The sequence below is a fragment of the Alosa alosa genome, chromosome 22 (genome assembly GCF_017589495.1).
Source record: "Alosa alosa isolate M-15738 ecotype Scorff River chromosome 22, AALO_Geno_1.1, whole genome shotgun sequence".
Taxonomy (NCBI): Eukaryota; Metazoa; Chordata; class Actinopteri; order Clupeiformes; family Clupeidae; genus Alosa; species Alosa alosa.
This window is the reverse complement of record NC_063210.1, coordinates 11,080,194-11,100,193: the sequence shown is the minus strand read 5'-3', so window position 1 is coordinate 11,100,193 and position 20,000 is coordinate 11,080,194. Positions and strand designations below refer to the sequence as shown.

Genomic DNA, 20,000 nt, shown 5'->3' with positions numbered 1-20,000 from the left:
GAGAAAAGAGGGATCAAGAGAGAGAGAAAGGGATGAATAGAGAAAGAGGGGGGATGAAAAAAGAGAAAAGAGGGATCAGAGAGAGGAAATGTGAATAAATAGAGAAAAAAAGAGAAAAGACAGATCAAGAGAGAGATGAAGACAGAGAGAAAGGAAATGAGAGTAGGAGAGAGAGAGAGAGAGAGAGAGAGAGAGAGAGAGAGAGAGAGAGAGAGAGAGAGGGGAAGGAACATGGTAGAGACAGAGAAAGAGAGGGAGGGGGAAAGAGACAGAAAGGAAGAGGAAAAGAGAGAAAGAAGGTAGAGGGTGAAAGAGGGTGAAAAAGGAAGAGTGGAGGACAGAGACAGAGAAAAAAAGAGAGAGAGAAAGAGAGACGTGAGAGGTCAAGAGCACAAACACACTAACACAAATAAGGCAGGAGGGCCGCTGGTTCACCCCTGAGGAGGCAAGGGAGGCAACACGCAAGCTCTACAGCCGCTCCCACAAACAAGACCTCGGCTGCGCATGCAGACTACTTGATGTGCTTTCAAAGGCAAAGCTACAGTATCGACCGGAGGAAACCCAACCACCCAGCCCACCAGATGCACCATAACCGGCTGACTTCACGAGAGAGGATTAAAGCCCCGTCCTCCAGGACCAAACTTTGTTTGGAAAGGAGAAACTTACTTCGCTTTCGTAATTTAGATCAGACACCAGTGATCATTGTCTGGGAAGCAAACACGTCTGCATAATGAATTATTTACTTGACACTTTTCTGACTGAGACAAGAAAAGACCTTGGTTGGAAAACTTGAGTTTTTGTGCACTGTAAACATTCCAAAACAATGAATTGAATGCCTTCTACAGTATACAGTAAAAAAGAACCAACCAGCTCAACTTAGCCCAGTCAAGACATCCCATTGCTTTGACTGAGTTAAGTTATGTGAATGTTAGTGTCAAGTTTATTACACATACCAGTGACAACTCAAACTCAAACTTTGAAAAAAAAAAGAGTAGTGGTGGATTGTTCATGGTCTGGGCAGGTATAAGAAGGAAAGCCAACTTTGCTGGGATTGGCTTTCACCACAAATGGATTCCAAAATTGTAATGGGTTGTCTCCTGTTGTCATTTTATTCTCATTTAGATATGAAGTCACAAGGCTAAGATGCCTCAGGAGATTGTCAAACTTGATCAGAGAAATTTCTGGACAGCAATGCTCCGCCAGTCTAACCAGAGTCACTTTGATGATCGCATAACGTATCTGTGCTCAACATTTTCTGTTGTTGACTTTGCTTCCCGGATGTTTTTTTTCCGCGCACTCGAGAAAAGGCCAAGCCATTTCACATCGCTGTCTGCCTGCGCGACTGGACTCGGGCTCACACTGTGGCTACCAACCCGGAACGTAAACACACTTCACCGGGAGCAACTGGCTGAATGGCTGAGGCATTTAGAAAGACAGCGTGGCATTGTGCAGTGAAAACAAAAGCACGACGGAACACAAGGTTGAAAGGGGGAAAACAAAGTGGATCAAAGTGGATTGGTGTGTTTCGTTGATTAAAATTAGGATTAGACCAAAATTAGTCCAAATGTTGCTCTCCTTTTACAGTTCTTGCTAAGATAAAATGTGGGCAAGATGTTGATGTCTCTCAATTCTGAGCATTTCCTTTTTCAACCTCATTAGGGATAAAAACAACTATAATGTTGCTGATATCATTTTCATGAAGGTGACGGTAACAAGAAATGTGAGCCTGCAACTTGGTTTCTGGAGAAATAAGATAAGATTAAGATAATAATAATAAAAGATAATTTTATTGCCTTCCTGTTTTTTTTCTCCTGCTTTAGTTTAATGGGAAACAATAGCCTGTCTCAACTTACTGTAATTAGTTTGAAAGTCTGAACCATCCAAAAAACATGCTTTCACACTGCTTACTGGTTGATCTGGACCGAGACCACCTCCTTTGATCTGACCACACTTTGGCATTTTGGTCTGAGCTGTGGTCTAGGACACCTTTCATACCTGATAGGGAGAGTCTGAACGGTCAGGGTCAAACAATTGTGTGAAAGCCCCCTAAGAGGTCATGTTTTGTATTATAATGTATCTGGATAATACAAACAGTTTCATCATCATTGGATCTCTGCAAGCTCTTTCACAATTGCATCACCATATCGCTGGAGGATTTAATGCATGAAATAGTATGTATCGATTATCAAAGCACTTAAATAAGCCCTATGCACCAATTTTAGCAAAAATGACCTTAATTGTGCAGGTTGAGAGTCGTTCTGATTTTTCTACAACACTTTTTGGGTCGTTTGGTGGGTGCTTCGTGTCCCCCTAGTGCTTCTCCGCGGAAAAACCGAATATGCAACTTTCTGGTTTTTATTGTCAACCCTGTATGTGTTTAGCTTGGTTTCTTGATGGCTAGCTCGCAAGCTAGTGGGGGTTTAGCGTAGCAGTCACTTGCTACCGAAGCTGCAGGGGGAGCTATGTTGTGAAAAATGCGAGCCCAAATCAGGGGAAAACCCAGAAACAGCGAAGGAATAACCAGACCTGCATAGGGCTTCTTTAAGTGAAGTGTGCCATAGGCTACATGTGAATTCAGGCTTTTTTGGAAGACATTTCACATCTTTTTACCATGATGAAGTAAAGAATATTAGAATGGAGGTAAATTCCTCACTGAAACATACATTTTGTAAGCATGTGCATGTCTCCACTCTTGTCTGGTTATCTGCTGTGACAGTTACCGCGGTGACAGTGACGGTAACCTGTGGTGAGGACCTACTCTGATGTAGTGGCCGGGACAGTCAGGTCAGCCCACAGGGACAAAAAAATGTGTGCCGTGTCACCTGAATATCACCTGAGTGTGAAACAAGCGTGGGTGTTTTTTGTGTGTGTTGTGAGGCTGAGGACCTTTGTAAACATGTTTTTACACATGAAGGGCCTACAAGACGGGAGTCATTTGCTGAGAGTGGTAGAGTATCTCCCAGCATCTGATTAAAATCCATCTCTTATCGTTTAATGTGTGTTCATTGAGAGGCACTGCATTGAGGTTTTGTTTAAAAAGGGTGCAATTTCTGTTGGGTCCACAAGGCTGCCACGTCAAGTCCTCAATGTTCACATAAACATGACTAAATCCATCTTTTGTGGGGGGACGTGGACAAACAAGAAGGTGCAAAAACTGGGGCGAACCCTCTGAAGTTAAACTCTCACACATGGGAATGCTGACTTTTAACAAGCCCACCTGGCACACCACCTGGACAAGGGGAGCTCGGAACCTCAGAGACAACAGCTTCGGGAAGCGCGGAGAGGTGTACTCTGAGATAGCAGTGTACAGATGGGCGACTGGAATTATGGGAATACTACAGATAGGCTGGTGAAGTGGAAATGTGCTAGCCTTCTGTGTGTGTGTGTGTGTGTGTGTGTGTGTGTGTTTATGAATGTGCATGTGTGCAGGCTGTGTGTGTGTGTGTGTGTGTGTGTGTGTGTGTGTGTGTGTGTGTGTGTGTGTGTGTGTGCATGTGTATGGTGTGTGTGCGTGTGTATGGTGTGTGTGTGTGTCTGTGTGTGTGTCAGAGCATTTCCATCTCTGTGTGTGGTATATGTCGTACCTGCAGGCGTGGGTTGATGGTAAAGCTGCCAGCTGTCGGGTTCATGCAGGCCATGTACTGGACGCTGTGCACCTCCTTCAGCTGCAGCTTACTCCTGTCATACCTGATAAGACATGGCAGGGGGAGAGTGAGAATCATCACACACACACACACACACACACACAAAGAGAGAGAGAGAGAGCCCCCTGCCCCCCCCACACACACACACATACTGATACATACACAATAAGGCTGCTCATTTATGGCGAAAATCATAATGATGGTTATGTTCAATATCAATAATAATAATAATAATAATAATAATAATAATAATAATAATAATTAAAGATAATTATAATAATAATGATAATTATAACAATAATTGAAACTGAAATTACATTTGGAATTCAATTAATTATACAGATGCACACATCACAACACACACAGAGACACTCACATACGGTACATAAATAAGCAGATTTGCATCTCACACCATTAATATACTGATATTATCATGTGGAGTTCCCCTTCACACACACAAACACACACCCTGCTCTATATGCATGGCCTGTCTACCTCTCCAGCTCAGAGTCCCCTCGGCTGGTAGAGCTACACAGGCTCTATCCCCCTTCCTCTCCCCCGTCTCTCTGATCCACTCTACTGTAGCCGGAGCAATTCCTCTGACACAATTTTTTCACAATCCCCTCTCCCGCGCGCCATCTGAAGACACATCAAATCCATCAGGGCTCCGCGCGGCGTGGGCCGTCTTCGCCCAATGAGCCGTTCGGGTGGAGTGCCATACTGTATCCCAGCGCATGCGCTGCGGTGACGGATTCGCCACGAGGGGATCGTCCAACGTCCGTGTGCCCGGCGGGTGTAATAGAAACACACTCCGAATTCCCCATTAACGGAGTTACGAGTCACCAATCTTCCACCCCTCAGTAAGGGAGGAGGTTCATACGCAGTAAGTCTGAACAGAACTGGGGAGCGCTGCATGGGGCAAGCTACCAGCATACCACAAGAGGGGTTCAGGGGTTCGATTCTGACCCACGGTCATTTCCCAGGCCTATTCGCATCTCCCTCTCTCACTCACTTCCTGTCAATCTGTACTATCCTATCACAAATGAAAAGCTAAAAACATTTTTTTTTCATCTGAATTGAGCTGTGTGTGAGTAGGGCAGCAGTATGGTGTGGCGTACCAGTGGTTGTAGTCCAGGTTTCTGTGTGTGTGTGTGTGTGTGTGTGTGTGTGTGTGTGTGCGCGTGCGTGCGTGTGTACAGAGACAGTGAGAGAGAGAGAGAGGTTATGTGTGTGAGTGGATGTAGTGGATGTAGTTCTCATGTGTGTATGTGTGTGGTGTGTGTGTGTGTCTGAATGTGAGTGGTGTGGTGTGTGTGAGTGTACCAGTGGATGTAGTTCCTGTGTGTGTGTGTGTGGCGTGTGGCATTTGTGTGTGTCTGTGTGCGTGTGTGTGTGTGTGTGTGTGTGTGTGTGTGTGTGAGTGAGTGTATCAGTGGATGTAGTTCCTGTGTGGGTGTGTGTGGCGTGTGGCATGTGTGTGTGTGTGTGTGTGTGTGTGTGTGTGTGCATGTGTGTGTGTGTGTGTGTGTGTGTGTGTGTGTGTGTGTGTGTGTGCGTGTGTACCAATGATTGTAGTCCATGTGCTGGCGGATGAGAGTGTGTGGCTGCACAGTTCCGTAGGCATCCACCTCGGGCATGTTCATGTCGTCGATGAAGTAGATAAGCCGCTTGCTGCCGGGGGGCCCGTAGTTCCTCCCGGCCTTCTTCTCCAAAGGCTTCTCTAAAACCGCTGGAGTGACAGGGGACCTTTGTTGAAATCAGAGGACTGGAAAGCCATTTTTCAACAGTGACCATGAACAGTACAGATATTTATAGTACACTGCCACGAGATTCAGAGATTCCAAAAGATTCTTTTTTTTTTTTTAGGAAAAACAATGTGTGTGGCAACTTGAGCACTGACTGCACTCTGTAATTGAAGCAGCTTTTGTTTGGATTAACAAATACAGTATGATTAATCTACCAAAAGCTGGTCCTAGATTTGCAAACAAATCATTGTCTCATGTGCTCTTTTTCAATTTTCAGAACATTCCCTCAACCATGCAACCCTTGGTGAGCTGCTCCTCCCTTTGCCTTCCAAAAATATTTAGACAGACGAAAGAGGTTATGCTGGATAGTCATTTTGCTTTAAGTGCTTACACATAACTCGGTCAAGGGTATGAGACATGAGAATAACAAATCAAATCAATTCGAGGGTAGACAGGGAAAAAAACCCAAACATGATTGCGGGGGAGAGCCAGAGAAAAAAAAAAAATGGCGCAAAGGTTGCCAGGCCTCCATACCCTGCAGCATGGCAGATGTGGTGTAGTAGTTGAAGGGCACGTTCTTGATGACATATTTGTCTGAGTCGAGCGAGCTCAGCTTGTCGCCCACCAGGACGGACTTGCCCGTGCCCGCGTTGCCCACGAGCATGATGGGCCGTCGCCTCTCCAATAGCCGGTCCATGAAGTAGCGCACGCGGATGGTCTCCGAAGTGGGCACCAAACAGGCCTGCGGGGCCAGTGAAACACGTTACAGCACATTTAGGAGGCAACATTAATGAGATTTTAAATGGCCAATGAAAATATCCATTTTTGGACAGACTTCAACATAATTTGTTGGGGTTGTAATTTGTAATTAATACATTACAACCCTAACCATAGGCTATTATATTGTAAATGTTGACTTGAGTGTTAAATGCAAAGGTTACAAACCTGCAGTGGAATGTCCGGGTCCATCTCAAACTTGGGAACCATTTTGGACCATGGCTCAAATTTCTTGGTGTCTGAGTCGATGTAATAGTCAAACACAGTGCCTTGAGAGGGGAACTTGATGGTCTTGAATTCAGTCACCCACCATTTGCTGAACTCCACTCTGTAGTCCACTAGCTGTGATAAAACAGTAAACAGTATTACCTAAGGAAAGACTTCATTACTGTGTGGTCACTCATTTTGTGTCAATTTTTAACTATTGTTAATATTCTGTAAGTCGCATTGGACAAAAGCATCTGCTAAGTAACCATAACCATAACCATTTAAATGAAGTCATCAATGTATTGTACAAATTCTAACTTTTAATTTAGCAGACGTTAAATATTGCCCTGATCCTTTCCGTAATTTAAAGAATAAATCAATTATTTAGGATGTTTGAGCAGTGGTACAGCAGGTGGTACTGATCAAAAGAGCCACATTTGAGTATAACGTGACTTAACTGGGGATTCAATATCTCAGTACCTGTGTATCTGCCTCTGTAACTTAAGCGGATCACCTCTCAAAATGGCCGCGCCAGCAAATTCAGCAAATCCCTAATAACTTCTGTTGTATGGCAATTAAAGTCTTGAATCTTGAATCTTGAATCTCCACAAACCTGGTCCTGGAACATGGCTCCCCCGAAGGCCCAGATGGCGGCGAAGGCAAAGTAGAGTTCGTACAGCTCCTTGGGGCAGTCTGGCGGCGTGTGCTCTGGGATGAGCAGACACTCCAGAAGGTAACACAACATCTGGACCATGCTCTGCTCCGGGATGGGGATGATCTTCTTAAACCTTCACACATCACATCAAGAAAATGTCAACACCTTTGTGAGGCGAGACAATAACACAACAAGGTCAACATGATTTCTTTTCACCCATTTACTACAAGCTTAAAGCATTGATTAAAAATATCTAATAAATACAGTATATTGGTCACATTTGAATTGAAGTCATAGAATACCGAAACGCTGGAAATGCCACTGGTGAAGCGACTGAATCAGAAGGTAACAATGTCAAAGGAAGTATAAAATATTCAATCAGTCCTACCTTGATCTGAGGGTCTCCAGGCACGAAGGAAGGTACTTATCAAACAGAATAGTCAAGTTTGCCTTCTCTGATTGGACTTCTCTACTGTCAATCCAGCTGGACACGGGGGGATTCCACCCCAAATCGGCAGGGTTGATATACAAGATGCCTGCGTAGGAGTTCACAAAATGCAAAGAATTCACATGCATTGCCAGAAAGACAGAGGGTTAAAAAAGAGACTATGCTTTTACTTCTCCATGCTACCATATTATGGCAGTTCAATTAGATGACTCATGTTTCATAGGTTGATCTGAGCTTTAAGCAACTCACACTTAAGTCTTTTTAAGTCTGTTACTAACATGGTGAGAGCAATGCCAAGAGCTGAAGAACCAGAAAAAAAAAATATGTGGATTTTTACTTCACCGAACACGAGCCCGAATTTCAACTGCTTCAATGGGATATACTTTCAGAAACATATCATCTGCATCCACTGGCCAGAGAGGATGCAGTATAGCCTAGCCATTTCTACACTTTTCTGGACATGTTCAATGCAATACTGTCACCCACACTAAGCTGTAAGGCATTTTATTTTCACGCAGGTAGAGAATTGGGGCAAGGCAGCTCACCAGCTCGGGAGACTGTGGCGGGGGTGGCCGTGCGGAGATGACTGATCTCAAACACCAGTCTCATGGTGGGGTTGAGAGGAATGCGCTCATTACTGGCCAGAGTCAGGACCTGCACAGCACAGCACGCACGCACGCACGCACACACACACACACACACACACACACACACACACACACACACACACACAGGATGAGGAGTCAGTGGGAGGCTGCGTGTCTCCTAAGGGACATACTGCTGGAGCTGAACAAGTACACATCTTATGTTAGTTTGAACAGGAGGCTGTGCACATGGGGAAAAATATATTCCATTGTACAATTGATATACCATTGTCAAGTGCTGAGTGAAGAATGAGGAATGATAGCAATTGTCATGTAACTGTCACTCTTTCATCTGACAATACGTGTGCAGAGCTCTCTGTATTAGACAGAAGGCCACCAGATAAAAAAGATGGGTCCATTTTGAGTATAATGGTACACCAATGTATTACTAAGTATTGACAAGATGTTAAGGTTTTGGTGTTGGAGGACTGAAGAAAACATTCCTTTTTCTGTAAACAAATGTGAACAGTTATCGTGTATTCTTTAATCACATGTCTACCATTCATTATTGGGCCGTCCTAAACCACCTGGGTTTCTCATTTTTCATAGGTAATGTCATTTGTTTTCAGAAGTAACCCCCCTTTAGCTATGGACAGTTTAATATAATTACATTACAGTGGGCTTATTGGTAATCAATATCCACGATTTACCTTGTTATCGTCCATGACTGTGTTCAAAGACTCAATCCACATCGGATCGATATCTCCATCCAGTACAATCCACTTCGGCCCATTGTGGGTGATATTGGCCAATTCACGCATTATATTAGAGAAAAGGCCTGTGAGAAAGGACAGCTAGTGAGAGTGGAAATCCGCTGAATGAAATGGCAAGCAGCAGCCTGCCGGTGACAAATGATGTTTGGGGACAAGTTTGGAGCATTTGAGCACATCAAAACTATTAAAAGATTTACAGGGAAAAGTTGCGAAAAGGGCTACATTTCCCTCTTCTGTGACTGAGAAGTCTTTTTGGTTGCTCAACCAGAAAATGTCCGTCCCCCCGCCAAAACATTCTGAAATATGATTTTGTCTCTCAAAGGAAGTTTGTAACAGTCTCATTTCAGTATTTCTAAGCCTGTCAGACAAAAACGACTGATCCAGCCACTCTCTCCAGTCGGTGTTTCTTATTCTGCCAGTTTGTTTAGTCGATGCTCCCGCTCCTGTGCCAGGCCTCACCGTCTTTCCACTCCCGAGTGGCCGGGTTGATGATGCCAAACAGCTCGTCGTTGGTGACAGCTTTGGGGTTGAGGTCCGCCCAGACCGGCCGGCGCTTCATGTTGTGGTAGGTCTTGTTCAGGGACCTCAACACCTGCGACTTCCCCGTGCCAGCGTTGCCTACCACGAAGACCGAGTGGCGCACCGCCAGCAGCTCCTCAAGCTGCACCACCTGAGAGACAGAGAGAGAGAGAGAGAGAGAGAGGAGGGAGAGAGAGGGAGAGGGAGAGAGGAGGGAGAGAGAGAGAGATAGAGAGAGAAAGGGAGAGAGAGAGATAGAGAGAGGAGGGAGAGAGAGAGAGAGGGGGAGAGTGGGAGAGAGAGAGAGGGAGAGAGAGAGAGGGAGAGAGGAGGGAGAGAGAGAGCGGGAGGAAGAGAGAAAAGGTGGATAGGGAAAAGAAATAAAGGGGAGTGAGAGAGAGAGGGAGAGGGAAAAGAAACAGAGCCAGAAAAAGAGATACATTTGAGACAGAGACAGAGAAAAAGAGCATGTCAGAAAGAAACCGCATGAAAAAAGTAAATACTCACAACATGCACAACTGGGAATACAGCTGCTACAGATGGTCTTTACATTAGAAAATAAAATGAGCAAACACACGCCAGTCCCATCAAATCATGGCCTATTCTTTCTCATCACACAGTGTCTGATAGTGCTGTCAACGTGCAGCTCATTGTCAATGTCCGATAAAGGGCTGAACTGGAGCTCTGGGTGCGGAGTAATTGCAGACTGTTGGCTCGGGGAAAAAAAACTCAATTGGACTTTAACGGCCATTAAGATCTGTGGGAGAAACAACCCGAGTGAACCCGACAAATCCCCTTTGTCCTTCATGCTGATGGCGTAATCAATCCATGGCATCGACAAGGCTCCCCGCAGCTTGCTTCACAGAGACTGGCATCTCAAAAGCAGAGACGGTCATCCCTTTGATGCACTGCCTACCAGGGGGTTGAGGCTAATGTTGGCACTGGCCGTTAACATGGCTTCTATTCAGACTTTTCAGGCTACTCATCCATGATTATGGAAGACACAAGAGAGGGATTGTAGGCAAAAAATAGAAATAAAAAACTTTGAGGTGATTCAAACTGTGCTTGCAGTAATCACAACGCACTGACTTTCACTTTCCCCTGAATGGGAACCTTCTGAAGTTTTTGAAGACGGTGTGCTCTTTACCATTCTCCTGCAGACAGTGGCAGGGGTTAAATGCCTGCCCAGAAACACTGTCGGTGTTGATGGAGTGTTATTATGTTGTTTTCATGCTCCCTTGACCTGCCCAAGATTGTGCTTATTTCCCCTGGCTCCAGCTGATATCTAAATCATGCCCTGTTGACTTAAAAATTAGGGCCCGCATCTGGCACCTGAGGCACTATTACGGCACGACTCGGGCTTTTGTTATATTTGCCCGATGGATCTGAGAGCACACCTCCCTGACACTAATGCATGTCTCACTTTTGAGATGAAACAGAAGGTTTACAGCTCGTGTTCGTGCAGGAAAGGAAATGTGCGGGGAAATAAAATGGGAAGCTATTGAGACCGGCTGATTGCCAGATCCATCATAGTCCGGCTCATCATTCCGGGGGAGTTCTTCGGCAGACTCTCTGGGTCTGTGCTGCATCCCTCAGGCAGTGAGCTGTGTGTGTGTGTGTGTGTGTGTGTGTGTGTGTGTGTGTGTGTGTGTGTGTGTGTGTGTGACTAGGCTCTGCAAAGCCTGTCAAATACTTGCTAATGCAACTCAACAAGGAATCCGCACGCGCCTCATTCCGAATCATAAATCAGCCCTGTGTCAAGGGTCTATGGGGTGCACATCTAGCAGCACATAAAAGGCTCTAGAGGGGCATTTTAAATGCCATTATGCCAGTCAAATGTTTGTGTGAAATGTTTGTGTGACAGTAGACTTGTGCCAGCTTGCCAATGAGGTTTCATGTGGGGTTTCCAAATACCAGCTGTTTCTCTTGTCTCAATGATGTTCAGGCGAAGTGGATGATTTGTTTATTTATTTATTTTTGCTGAGTGTGATTTAATAACCTCAGATCAGCACAAAAATACTTCTCTCGCAAAAGGCACACATCCATTATGGGCCACTGTGCAATATTTAAAAGAGCAATTACAGCTAAAAGCAAATATTTAACATGCTGAGAGGCAGAGGACTGTTTAATCAGACTTACTTGCATGCGACGGGCACGAGAGATATACGGCCAATATGCGGACAGCATCACAATTCATCACAGTACTCTGAAATGTTTGCTAGAAGGAGCATATCATGATTGATTTGCTGGCCATATATGGAACGACGAGAGTGTTGTGTCCAGAACCACCATTCTCTTCCTCAAAAGCAAACCACCATGCATTAGTGCTTTGTACTAGTATTAGTATAAGTATCATGTATTAGTGCTTTGCACTAGTATTAGTATAAGTATCATGTATTAGTGCTTTGCACTAGTATTAGTATAAATATCATGCATTAGTGCTTTGCACTAGTATTAGTATAAGTATCATGCATTAGTGCTTTGCACTAGTATTAGTATAAGTATCATGCATTAGTGCTTTGCACTAGTATTAGTATAAGTATCATGCATTAGTGCTTTGCACTAGTATTAGTATAAGTATCATGTATTAGTGCTTTGCACTAGTATTAGTATAAGTATCATGCATTAGTGCTTTGCACTAGTATTAGTATAAGTATCATGCATTAATGCTTTGCACTAGTATTAGTATAAGTATCATGCATTAGTGCTTTGCACTAGTATTAGTATAAGTATCATGCATTAGTGCTTTGCACTAGTATTAATATTATGGTAGCAACAGTATAGATGTTGCAGTAGTGGTTGTTATTATTATTGTTGTTTTTTTTTAGTTTCTGTAATTACTATGCTATTAGTGCTTTATAAATGCCTACCTTCAGTACAAAGTTGTCCTCAGCCTGCAGCTTGAGATCCAAGACAGACTGCTTCACAAACTTCTCAAAGTCCAGGTCTCGCTTGCGTGGGACGTCGAGCGCCGGGAACAGGTCAACGATGAGGCCCATGAAGACCGGCATGTCGTCCGTCACAATCTTGGGCACGTTGAAGTCTCGCAGCGCCCGCATGAGCACCTGGTCCTCAGCGCGGCCGGGGTCACCCCGCTTGAGCGAGCCAGCGACCACCAGGACAGACTTGATGGCTCTCAGACCCCAATCGTAGTGGTCCTGTGGCAGACACAGGGATACAGAGGAAGGTGTAGACAGGAAGTGCTCTTTTAAATATTGCACAGTGACCCATAAGAGAAGTTGGATAAATGACGCATGGTACACCTAAAGCTTAGTATAATAAAATGTCATAAGCGATATTCAAAAAAACTTAAATCATATCCTCACTCTTATTGTTCTTTTTGTTATACTGTGTATATATCTCACATATGGGATGCACTGTAGCATAAAAAAAAAACACATAAAACAGCATCTAAACACAAATTTGCTCTGACCTATACCGATAGTGCTGCATTTTGCAAACTCATACGGCTGAATGTCATGATACACAGTATAAACAGGTGAAAACTGCCACATTAATGTATTGGTTCAAGCTGCACAGTCTTGACTCAAGGTACCCTTTGCCAAATTGGATTTGTGTCATTTCATATTTTTTACAGTCTTCCTGTCCCTCAAGCTTTTCTTATTGTGAACCAAGACCAACCAGACTTGCATTCTATCACCAACAGACTTAAATATATTTTTCTTGTGGAATTCAGCTCTGCCAAGTAAAGAAATATGGTTGTAATAACATAAGCTGAGCTGTCACCTACATATGACATATGAGAATATAGAGTGCCCATAACCAATATCATGTCAAGATGTAACTATGTTTAAGATGAAAATGAGTAAGTTAACATACACCGTGCACTACATAGGGCTACAGTGCTGCAGTAACCACACAGTGAAAACTGGTGGCGATAGCCATATTAGCTCATTTATTGACATGTGGCAGGCCACAAAACAGGACGGTGGTTGACTTTAAAGGAGACTGTTACTAGCTATTTTCAGAGGTTTCATGAAATGGTCTGACTTTAAAGGGATTCATGCCCTAAGAACTTCCTTGTCTTTGTGCCTGCTGACTCACAATTGTTTGTTGTGCCATTAAATTAGCGAGAGATTTTTGCCCAGTGTTTAAATTAGCATTAGTTTGTGTGGGTCAATATTACATTTACATTTACATGTATTCTTTGGCAGACACGTTTATCCAAAGCGACTTACAGCAATGGAATAATATTTAAGCTATTAACATCTAAGCATTTTAACATTTAAGCTACAGTGCTACAGCTACAGCAATAGAATAACATTTAAGCTACAGTGCAGAGGAGACTATAGCTAGGAGTTTACCACTGCATCTGTCAATACTAGTACTAGCTGATAGAAGTGCCTACATAGTTAGTAGCCTACTAGTCAAGTATGGTAGGAGGAGAAGTGGTAGAAGAGGAGGTAGAGGATGGAACTGGTGTGTGAGGTTGTCAGCATTGCATAGCATGTTGCATATCATACAGATAAATTCACTACATCAGTTGTGCAAGAACACAACCCAAACAATAGTAAAATATTATCTGAAACTGCCTAGGTTATTTCCAAGGTTATATTAAATTGGAAAAGCCTAGGCAAAGACGTTTTCTCCGCAAACTAGTCATTATGTTTCATCACCCAGTGATCAAATATTACTGTTCAGACGGCCCACACCATCTGTCATAACTGGGATGGTTGGAGAGGCCGTTTATCCTACCACTGGTCTAGACTTTAGACCGCTGGAGCTACACGTCAGCCATTAGGATTATTTAATGTTCCTACGCTCAATTAAAACCCTTCCGAACAACACCAGTGGAAAAACCCGGAACGATTAAATGGAGATGTTGGCCCACATTAGCCATTAGCTTCTGACAAGCACTAGAAAGAGAGAGAGAGAGAGAGAGAGAAAGAGAGAGAGAGACAGCTGTGCTGCTATGGCGGGTGATGGAGTGGGGACCTGTTTGGACAGCAGCTCCTTGCAGAGCTGGTACAGCGTGATGAATTTCCTGGCCAGGAGGCGCGCCTCGATGAAGCCCTCGGCCACCAGCATGATCTCACAAATGAGCTCGAAGTCCGGCACCACCATGGCACATGGCCTGCAGGGGACACAGGTCCAGACGGTCATAAACAGCATCACAGAAAGAGCAAAAAAAAAGGTCTCTAAATACCCAGTGGAACACAACAACAAAGGCAAAGGACATTTCATATTTTAACACTATAGACTGAAGTTGATCATAACAAATACAATATGACACCAGTTACCATTCTTATATGAATGTACTGTACTTCAAAGTGCTTCAACTCTTGAGTGTTAATGTTGAATGCTAATATATACTAACTGCTAACTGCATGTTTTAATACAGGAGTCTTCATTTAAAAATCACATTCTGGACCTATTAAGATATTAAGCAAGATTGAAATATAAGGCCACTACAAAAATAGATAAATGTGAAATTCAACATCTACATGTATTTGTGGGTAATTACACTTTAATTCAAGGTGATAAAATGAACTACCCACTGCTAACATTGCTAATGAATGCATTATTTCAATATCATAACATGTTATTAAAAATGAATTCTGATTTCACATCTGGTTGAAGCCAGTAAATTGCTCTCAAGTATTACTTGAACTTTTCTACTTAAACCTTTATGCTAAAATGTAACACCACAGTAGTATAATAAGACGTTTATATTTCAACAGCACTGGCAGTAATGGTGGGAGTAGTTGCAGGAGAGGGACTGAATGTAGGAGAGCAGAGCACACACTGCAGCTGTGGCCTGCTTGAGCAGCAGCAGAAGCCAGCCTGTGGGCGGATGTCTCACCGAAACAGGGCCTTGAGGTTCTCGGGCAGCTCGGTTCTCCCCGCGTACCCGGGGTTCATGGTGATGAAGATCCCCACGGAAGGGAACAGGTTCACCTCCTCCCCCATGAAGTTGAAGCGCTTCTTTTTGTCCCTTATGGCATCCTGGATGCTTTTGACCTGGCGAGAAGAAAACACAGGCAATCAAAGCTACCAAATGCAACCAAATTTAGCTTCTGGAGCTAAAATAACCTCGCACCGCATGATTAAACACTATTGATTCTTAATGTACATAATAATGAGCCACTGCTATTATATATTCAGTGAAACTTCAGGAGTTCAATAGAAGTATAAATGTATACATAAAATACATAATAAAGCTCATGACAGATAACCTCTATTAATGTTAATGTGTAATATCTCATTAGCATAATGAAATATTAACAGTTAATGATAATATATATATATATATTTAGTGAATCACTGAATTCCCTGTGTGGGATTATAGCTAGAGCTGAAGTGTGAAGATGACCATCTTCTTTCTTTTTATTTTTTATTTTTTTATTTTAAGGTTTATTTAGACATGGACAGTGCACATTAATGAACATAAAAATGTAAATGGGCCAGAATTAGCCAAAATGGCTATTTTGCATCTGTTGTCCATGGGCCGATGTTAACAGGCCAGATGTGCCTACAAGAAACTCTACACACATCATTGCAGACCTAAAAGATAAAACAACACTTTACACATAAGATGTACTATAAAAAAGACAAACAAGTGATAATAAGTAATAAAATGAGGGAGAAAAAAGAAAAGAAGAAAAGATAAGAAGAGAGAGCATGGGGCAGGGATGGTAAGTGTGCAGTCGCCTGGTAAAACTGGCAAGCAGAGTCAATAGCGGTGTGTTATTGTGTTTTTTTGTTCAATGTTGACAGGTCTAGTTGCTGATTAGCCACTTCTTTAGGTTGGATTTGAATATGTCATACGTTTTCATGTCTCTAATATAGGATGGTATTGTGTTCCAGTCATGTGCAGCTCTAATAGAAAAAGCAGATTTTTTCTCAGTTGAATTACACAGTCTCCTCTAACTGCACTACGTGTAGATCTGTAAGTGGGTGGATTTGTTTTTACAAACTGATTTAGAACTGGAGGAGCCAGTCCATTGATAATCTTATACACTAAACAGGAGTTAGTGTATTTCACCAGATTTTAAGGACTTTAAGAGTCTGTTTGTACAGTGACTGGACAGAGGTATAGGAAGTGGTACCTGACTGAGACCAGGTTGTTAAACAATATGCAATGTGGGAGAAGATCATTGAGTGCATGTACATTATTGCAGCCTCAGTTGACATACAGTTGCGGATGTGTCTGAAGTTTGCCAGATTGAACTTGACTCATTGACAAACCTTTTTTATGTGAGGTTTAAATGATAACTGATTGTCAATAAGTACAGTACTCCAAGATACTTAAACTCAGACACTACTTGCAGTCTCTCCCCTGCCATCATACATCAGGTTATGTAAAATGTTTTTTTGACTTGCTAAAAAATGCACACGGTTTTGGATATATTCAATTGTAAGCAATTTTGGTTTAACCATGCAGTGATATGTTGCATCAAGCTTGTTAACTGATTTGCGGCCTGAACTGCACTGCTGCTGTGCACAAAGATCACTGTATCATCTGCATACATTTGAGTGTTGGCATCGGGGCAGACATTTGGCAAATCATTTACATACAGTGAAAATAAGAGTGGACCCAATATAGAGCCTTGTGGGACACCTGTGGGTATGCCAAGCGATTGTGATAGATGGTTTTTCACTCGGACAAACTGTGACCTATTTGATAAGTATGATTCAATCCAATTAATGGTGCAGGAAGAAAAGTTAAAAGTTGATAATTTGGATAAAAGTACCCCATGATTGATGGTATCAAATGCCTTCTTTAAGTCTAAAAAATAGCTCCTATTACCCCTCCTTGGTCTACTAAAGATTTAACTTTTTCTAAAAAAAGTTCTTTTCTTAAACGCCGTGGCCAGTTTCATGACTACTTCCACGCCTCTGTGGAGTCTGAAAAGAACCTCCATGCTTTGGTGCGTCCCTTTCCCCTGCGGTCAGTGGGAGGAGGGAGGATGCAGGGGCGGCCGGCGAGCAAGCCAATGCCTTTCAACACCGGAGAGAGAGAAAGAGTCCAGGGCCGACTGCAAAAGCTCGCAGTGGAAAGATAAACCATTGTGCAGCCCAGGTTATCAAAACCCATTCAGTGTTTTTCCTCCAAAAGATGTAAGTAAACTCAATGCCACCACAGCCATTCACGGCCACTTCTGGGGACACTTCAAAACTGTCCCAGTGTAAGATAACCAACAGAGGTGCACCACATATTGCATACTATATGCAGGCTAGTTGCTAGAAGCTGATAGAAGAAAGATATGAAGCTACACTTTCTCTCTCTCTCTCTCTCTGTCTGTTTCTCTCTCTCTCTATTTGGGGCAGCCGAGTGGCCCACTGGTTAGCACTCTGGACTTGTAACCGGAGGGTTGTTGTTCGAGTCTCCCCCGACCAGTGGGCAAGCGGCTGAAGTGCCCTTGAGCAAGGCACCTAACCCTCACTGCTCCCCGGCCGCCATTGTAGCAGGCAGCTCACTGCGCCGGATTAGTGTGTGCTTCACCTCACTGTGTGTTCACTGTGTGCTGTTTGTGTTTCACTAATTCACCGATTGGGTTAAATGCAGAGACCAAATTTCCCTCACGGGATCAAAAAAGTATATATACTTATACTGTCTCTCTCTCTCTCTCCATCTCTCTCTGTCTCTCTCTCTCTGTCTCTCTCTCTCTCCATCTCTCTCTCTCTCTCTCTGTCTCTGTCCTGCTGTAAACTCAAAGTCTGGGGTTACAACCACAGCCCCCATGAATTTTACATTGCTTCCTAAAGCTTAGCAGACAGGGACCTGAACTTCATGGCTGAGGAAGCTGCACTGGATCACACAGCTACCAGAGGAATAAGAGTTTGAGAGGGAGAGGAGGAAACAGAACTGCTGTGTGAGAGACGAAACTGTTGTAAAATATTAGCGCCCCCCTATCCTCCAATATAATGCGGAAATCACTGCAAGCTTTGCAGTGGATCTCAACCTTGATTACACTTCCATTTTGTCTGTGGCAGTGGAGAGAGGGGGTGTAGACAGCTAATTTGTCTCAATATTGATACGTCTGAAGTCCCTTCTGTTGGGGGTTTTGCTTAACCTAATGGAAAATTGATCCTACTAGTGTTTAGCCAAAAGATTTCAATGGACTGCATCCCTATCATCATGTGGGCCGTTCTGCCAAATGAAAATGGATTAGTCAGCAGTTTTTCAGCAGATGCTTGGTCCCCATTCTTCCTCTCTTTCTTTTCGTCAGTTCTTTTTTTCAGAGGGGGTGTGGGGTGGGGTTTTTTGAATCTTTTTGAGGCCTTTGCAAGTTTTTTGTGCCTTTTTTTGTGAAGTCACTGCTTTCCAGGCAACACTACAAAAGGGGAAGTGTTCATTATTCATCAGAGGCATGGCCCGTTCGCCGCACCGACGCCAAAGGAACCTCAAGGTGCCGAGCGTTTGACTGCTAAAGAGTCTTTTGGTTTTCTGTATTAATATTCCGAGGCTTTGGGTCTCTCCCTGCTAGCCAGAAGAGACAGATAGGGAGAGAGAGAGGAATAGAGAGTGACAGCAAACAAGATAGAGTCTTAGAGAGAATGGAGAAAGAGAGAGACAGAGAAAGCAAGAAAAAGACAGAGAGAGAAAGAGAAAAAAAGAGTGAGAGAGAAAGCTCTGTTGTGTCAGGCAAGTATGCAGTCAAGCAGAAGGTGCGTATGTGCAGAAGCCAGTTCTGAGATAAACATTTATCCTGTCGGAGGGGGAAATATGGTACAGAAAAATAAAAACATTAAAAACCCTCCCGGGGCATTTTCAGCATCATAATCATCAGCACTATCACCGTCATCACATCATTACATCTTCCTGGCTGAAGGCACTGTGAGACTGACTACGTTCATTGCAGCGCCGGATCAACACACAATTTGCAGACGCCTGTCAACGTTTAAATGATACACCCTAAGTGACGTTCGCTATCTGATGACTGAATCATAAGACATGCTACAGGAGATAGGGCAATCTGTTGCACTGCAGAACAGCTTCTGGTAAGCTGCTCGACCATGACGCTCATTATGCAGAGATGGCATATAATGGTCTAAATACCAAAAGAAATTGGGCTGTTTGGTTGATTTGATGAATTCTTACATAGTAAAACATTCAGTGGAAGAAACCTCCTTCTTGCGAAATTTCTGCACCTGAGACTGCAGGTATACACGATATTGAGGGTGAAATCATTTAAATATCAATTCATTTTGATTCATCGATTCAACGATTTATTCAGTGAGTCACACATGTGAAGTTCTACAGTTTCAGTTTGGCAATGTTGCCTCAAACATTGCAGTCTGCGGTTTTGAAAAGTATTTATGATGAAATGTTTTGAGTCAGTTCAGACAAAAAGTTCCCGAGTCCAAAAAGTCTATATTTTTTTCCAACAGGACTTGGCTAATGTCTGGTTTTCTGTTTTTGTTTAAAAGACATCCAAACTTTATGCCACATTAGGTTGAAACTTTCTCCCTTTTTTCCCTAACTCTCTGTCTCTCTCTGTTTCTCTCTGTCTGTTTGTGCTTGTGTGTGGGTGGATGTGTGTGTGTGTGTGTGTGTGTGTGTGTGTGTGTGTGTGTGTGTGTGTGTCTGCCTGCCTGCCTGCCTGTCTGTCTGTTTCCATACACAAATCTCCACCGTGTGACAACGCCATGTGGGCTCTTAGGGCACGGTGGAGCGGCTGCC

General features: G+C 43.3%; 1 protein-coding gene across 1 annotated transcript in view; it reads right to left on the bottom strand.

Annotated features, from left to right (window-relative positions):
* Positions 1 to 20,000, bottom strand: part of dnah9 (dynein, axonemal, heavy chain 9) — a 107,200-nt gene that overhangs the window by 61,288 nt on the left and 25,912 nt on the right. The window contains 12 exon segments of the mRNA XM_048233169.1: positions 3,585 to 3,687; positions 5,208 to 5,373; positions 5,924 to 6,131; positions 6,335 to 6,508; positions 6,987 to 7,161; positions 7,417 to 7,564; positions 8,022 to 8,130; positions 8,771 to 8,898; positions 9,293 to 9,503; positions 12,223 to 12,510; positions 14,309 to 14,447; positions 15,177 to 15,334. Of these exon segments, the coding sequence (XP_048089126.1) occupies positions 3,585 to 3,687; positions 5,208 to 5,373; positions 5,924 to 6,131; positions 6,335 to 6,508; positions 6,987 to 7,161; positions 7,417 to 7,564; positions 8,022 to 8,130; positions 8,771 to 8,898; positions 9,293 to 9,503; positions 12,223 to 12,510; positions 14,309 to 14,447; positions 15,177 to 15,334 (2,007 nt within the window).